The 5810-nt window shown below is 31.8% G+C and overlaps 1 protein-coding gene across 1 annotated transcript in view; it reads right to left on the minus strand.

Moving 5' to 3' along the window:
• The window catches only part of LOC105619305 (Down syndrome cell adhesion molecule-like protein Dscam2), a 118206-nt gene that overhangs the window by 85807 nt on the left and 26589 nt on the right, over positions 1 to 5810 (minus strand). The window contains exons 4-5 of the mRNA XM_012200828.1: positions 2079 to 2225; positions 1860 to 1977 (exon numbers count right to left, since the gene is read on the minus strand). Coding sequence (XP_012056218.1) covers positions 1860 to 1977; positions 2079 to 2225 — 265 coding nt within the window. The remainder of the gene's footprint in view (positions 1 to 1859; positions 1978 to 2078; positions 2226 to 5810) is intronic.

Genomic DNA, 5810 nt, shown 5'->3' on the forward strand with positions numbered 1-5810 from the left:
TATATATATATATATATATATATATATATACATATATATATATATATACATATATATATATAATTAATTAATTGCCATGATTAAGTCACCAGTGATTGATACTTTCCATTTATGTTAAATTTACATGGTCCTCGTGACCATGAGATTTTTAGAACACAGTTTCGAAGACATTAAAAATTGATTCTGTTTAGATATGTTCTTAAATGTGTGCAACTTTGCAGATAGCCAAGCTTTTTAAAAATAATTTTAATTTAAATGATAAAAATGAGGAAAATAAAATTAATTCTTCGATGTATATTTCCCTGATGATTAATTATAATAGAAAGGATTGCTTCGATTTCTATCCAGTTGGCACCAATTAAATTATAACATAACTCTCCCTGTTATAATTTCGCATTTAACAACGTAACTGTTATATAGCCTGGCTGCGATCTGTTATTAATTGCGAGTATTGAAAATCTATAATATACAAAAGTAAAGTGAACTGTAGATTTCTACAATTAATACATGCGAATAACAGAACCTTAAGAAATATACAAAATCAATAAAAAATAATCTCTATTTTTAACATCAATAAACGGTCAAATTTTATAACAAAAAATCATTATTCTAACTTTCATGATATCAAAATAAAGTTATTTTGATCTTCTCTTGACTTGTTGTGTTTTTTGAATCAGTCCTGGAGTTTTGTATATTAATTTATATTAAGAGTAAAGCGAGAATAAAACGGGATAATTTGGATAAGTTAACAGAAATTTTCTGAAATTGTATAAAAGATTGAGATTGAATAGCGTATTCAATCAAATACAAAACATTTATTATTGGTGCAATAATTTATCTTTTGTATGTTTAATTGAATACATTATGTGATCTCAGTCTTTTCTCGAAAACATTCTCGAAAACATTCGCTATATGATGACCTAGCAGTGAGCGCCAATTAAAAGTAACATAAAGCTATGTTATAATTTCACACTTGACAATATAAATTAATATAACTCCAGGATTGCGTGACTTTTGTGTATTTCTTGGGGTTCTGTCATTCGCTGCGTGTACTAATTGTAGAAATCTACAGTTCACTTTACGTATATTAATCCGTTTTACCCTTTAATTTTACGTTCGTGCGATATTGCAAGAACGAAATACCGTGACGCGTGATCTCGAATCATCTCGAATCGCGAAGAGGACCAAAGCCGCCGTGATGGATTGACCGACGATGCACAGACGATCAGCTGATTGTGTGGCACATGCTCGCGGCGCTTAACTGACCTAGTCCTACGCGCGCGCGAGTTGCTTACGGCGCTTACGCGCGTAGTACTATGCTGGAACATGAATGAACGGATATGTTTTTCCAAGGCGTTGCGACTCAACGAGAAATATCGACAGACGTCAGATGAGGACGTATCCCTTTTTGCGATTCTCTTGCACATCTGAGCATCTCATCGCAATGAGCGATCTTATCGTACACGCATGTGTATTTTCTTAAACGCTATGCAATATAGAGAGATATAATAAAAGATAGAGAACGTAATTTTTTGCCGTGCGTTCGATTCGTCTCGATTTGAAAAGAAACTGTCTGAAAGTCGGATATAAAGAACTTCTCTTAACGTCTTCTCGATGTCTTCTTCTCATTGAAAAAGTTCTTGATTTTTACATACGATGGAAAAAGATGAAAAAAGATATGAAAAGAACTTTTTCTTAACATTCTCTCGGTATCTTCTTTCATTAAAAAAATTTGTTATAATTTTTTTATAAAGTAAATAAAAATTTAAATTTAATGATAAAAAATTGAGAATGAAGATCAAAGTGGTGCTTTCGCTCTTGAGATCGACAAGTATTAGAAGACTTTTGCAAACACTTACCGATATTCGGGCGAAGGGCAAGCTTGCGCCACGCAGACTAACGACGTCGATTCATCCTGGGCGACGTGTACGACACCGGAGTTTTCGAGTATCACGGGAGGCATTACGCCTCTGTGATCTGTGAAGCAGAATGCAGAAAACTTAGCGCGTCACAAACAACGTTTCCAGTGATGTGCACGATAGTTTCCTTGGAAACTTATTGGTATTATCTAGACTCACCTGCTATCCTAATGTTGGCCATAGAACTAACGACCACTTGTCTCGTGAGACGGTGCATTGTGCGGCATCTGTAGCCATTCAGCTGGTCGCTGAACTCGAGGCTATGCACTAGAAGCTCTCCCGTGGGAAGCAGGTGAAACTTGCCATCTACAAAACGTAGCGATCGAAAGCATCATGAAATGTCAAACGTATCGAAAGACGTTATACGGTATATACAAGATGTTCCAGAAAACTTGATACTAAAGTATCTTTTCTATCGACTTTTTTATAGGCTTATACATTCAATCTTGAAATTCTGACAAGATAATACAGTGTTCTAGCCATTTTTGCCAGTAAAAGTAGATTTCGTAAAAATTTATCTGATTATCAAAAAAAATTATCGTAGATTTAAAACAGCTTGTATATTGATTTGCAACAATGATTAATTAAAAAAATAAAGTTTTCCAAAATGTGAATTTTAATGTTGTGAAACATTCGAATTTTGTGTTATTAATTTTAAAAATAATTTTAAAAATTTTGATATAACTGTGTGATTGTAGAATAAAAGTATTATGTTGAATTAGAATTATATTGATACCGTTAAGAATGACTTGAAGTAAGTCGAAATGCATACAGATTTTATACCAACTTTTTATGTTTTTATACTTTATATAAAAAATGAACATATAAACATTTCCATTATTATACTTGCATACCGAGTATCGCGCTGACTCCTACTTTCCCTTACATCCTAGTCTTTATATTGTTAATTAAGGAATTTATATTGTTATCAAGGAATTCTTCAATATTATTGTTATTTTTATTATTAAATAAAAAAGTATGTTCTCTTAAAATATCGTAAAATAGGGTCGTTCTGTAATACCAAAATTCATTGACGATACATTGATTAAACATTAGTATGCATTAGGGATATATTGCGCTAATGAATTATGCTATTAGAGTTAGCTCAGTCAGGATAAATTTGATCCAAATTAAAAAAAAAATGTCTAGATAATACGCATGCCCACATAACACGTTTTTAAAGATGTTTTTAAGACATCTTTAACCCCGATTTTGATACGTTGTCTGGGGATGACTAAAATTTGGACCGTTTTAAGATATTCTTTTTTTCTTTGTTTTGTTTCTTCATCTGCAAGTAATTAAAAAATGACAATTTGATTATATTATTGTAGTAAATGAGCCATATGACAATTTGATTATGGATGAATATTGTTTTTTTTTCTGTTCTTTTTCGTCTTGCATTATGTATCAAGGTATTTACTTTCTGCAATCGACCGCAAAATTTGTAAGCCCGAAACAACACTTCGATAGAATTCCGCTTGCCGTGCATGAATAATACACGACTTCCTAATCCCGTCGTATTATTCATATTGAATACGCGGTGGCAATAATTGGGATCAACGTTTCCCGATAAACCGGTCGGTTATCTTTAACGACTATGATAACGCCACGCCCTGCTGGATTATTTTCGGGCACGATCACATTCGACTGCACGATAATTACGCTAATTCCGCGGACTCCACCCTTGTCCGATCTACGTGACACAGGGTCGCCATCTCTCCACGCTTTTCTCTCTTGCCCGAACTAAGCTCAGGGTTTCCTTAGATAAGCTTGACCACAACGCTTAACGACCACAATTATCCTAAACAGTTGCGAAGACTGTTCTAGAAACTTGAGCCTTTTCGGGATTTACGAATCGCGCTTTACCTATACGATCGCTATTTCATACGTTACTTATATACATCGCGCACAAACACAGAGTAACACATTACTGAGTAATATATTCGATAAAGATTAAAATTATTCTATCTTTCGATATGCAAAATAGCTAGATATAAATTTACTCTCTAAATTTCTTGGAGTGAAACCTCACTCCAAAAGAGTAGGGTAACTTTGGCAAACGCTAGGATTTACGTCGCAGAAGTAAAAAAAAAAGGATGGGAGTAATTTTCCCGCAGCTACTTTGTTACATTAGTTTATATTAGTATTGTGTTATGATTTCAGTTTCTTACTGTTAATATTAATGAAATTATTGTGAGTTCAATCGATTTGTCACTGCAATAAGCAACGCTAATCATAAATTAAAGTCTACATAAAATGTGATTACTGTAGGACATGGAAAAGATTTAGTGATTATTTCGTGATATATGAGTGTAGAGGAATAGTAAAGCATGTTGTAACGAAAGATAAATACTTTGCCCTTATATTTTTTGTTTAGTTTGTTGTCTTGTATATCCCACCTGTTTGAGATATATGGCATTTTTAGCGGACGGAATTTATGCCCAAAGTATACAAACTGCGCAGATTGAATTTAGTGCAGTAAAATGCAATAAAAGCATTACATGAAATATATACCTCATGTTATAACACTTGTAATATATGTAGAAAGATTGTAATTATTATTTATTACTTCATATTTATCATTTTCTTATTCCTTAATAAAACTTTGTAAACGCATTTTATAAATTATTGTGTCATTTTACGTCTTATTTATATGCATTATTTGTAAATTTTTCATGAGCCATATCCCCCCCCCTTCCCTTTCCCCCTATAAGTATATCCCACCATAGGATATATGGCAAAAATTCAAGGGTTTCAAAAAATTCTTTTTTTAATACGAAAAATTAATATTTCTAATATTTTTTTCATAATTGTAGACAGTAAAAGTTTTTACTGATATAGTTCGTTTATCTTCAAAATAGGTAATAAATTATATATTTAATAAATTAAGTAATTTTTATTAAATGCGGTGTATATATCCGGAAGGAATTATATGCGGAAAAATACTGCTACAATTGAAAAAAAGTGAAAATACATATAATTTGCATTCCTGAATAAGAATGACAGATTTTTATTCCAAAAGAATAAAATCTCACTCTAAAAATAGACTGAAAATCTATCATTCTTATTAAAAGTGTAAATATTTTTATTTTTTTTTTCAATAGTAGCAATATTTTTGGAGTAAGATTTCACTCTAAGAAATTTAGAAAGTAAATTTAATTAAGTTGCAAGATTTTCAGTTTATTAGAAATTTCTCATTATTAATTAATAGCTTAACGATATCTCGATTAATAGTTTAATGACAGATTTAGTATTTGACGATATTAGAGAGGATATTCCTTAATGAACAAATGCTAATGTAGAATAGAGATGAATATTCAATAATCGAAAATAAAAAATTTCGAAAGAAAATAACTAGCAAAATCTCTTTTGCAACAAATTTTCGTGATTATAGGAAATTGGAATTTTTTAGTTTAATGAGTTTAATGAAAATTGGAGCGATAGGAAAAATTCGATTTCAATTTATCTGTTATTAAAATATTTCTCGTTAGAATTAACGCGACAAAAATATAAGAGGTTTTATACTAGACACTTCTGTAATAGTGACAATATTTTTGCATTTATGTACGAAAATGTTTTGCACACGATGTATCTGCATTTTTATGATCGTGTACAATAACTGTGCATACACTTACGCGGCTGAGTGAGCTCGTTCGTGAGACATTATAACAGCTAAGAGCGGCAGCTGCGATAAGGCAGCCTTCTGAATAGATTGTCCGCTAAGTCAGATGGACCCAATGGTCTATGTAGTTTAGATATTACATTCGACGGACTGAAGCCTATATAGCCCATTGCGCGCGGTTCTATTCACGATAGATGCGATACGCATGTATGTATTATGTATATATATATATATATATATATATATATATATATATGTGTGTGTGTGTG

Source organism: Atta cephalotes, assembly GCF_000143395.1.
Source record: "Atta cephalotes unplaced genomic scaffold scaffold00020, whole genome shotgun sequence".
Lineage (NCBI taxonomy): Eukaryota > Metazoa > Arthropoda > Insecta > Hymenoptera > Formicidae > Atta > Atta cephalotes.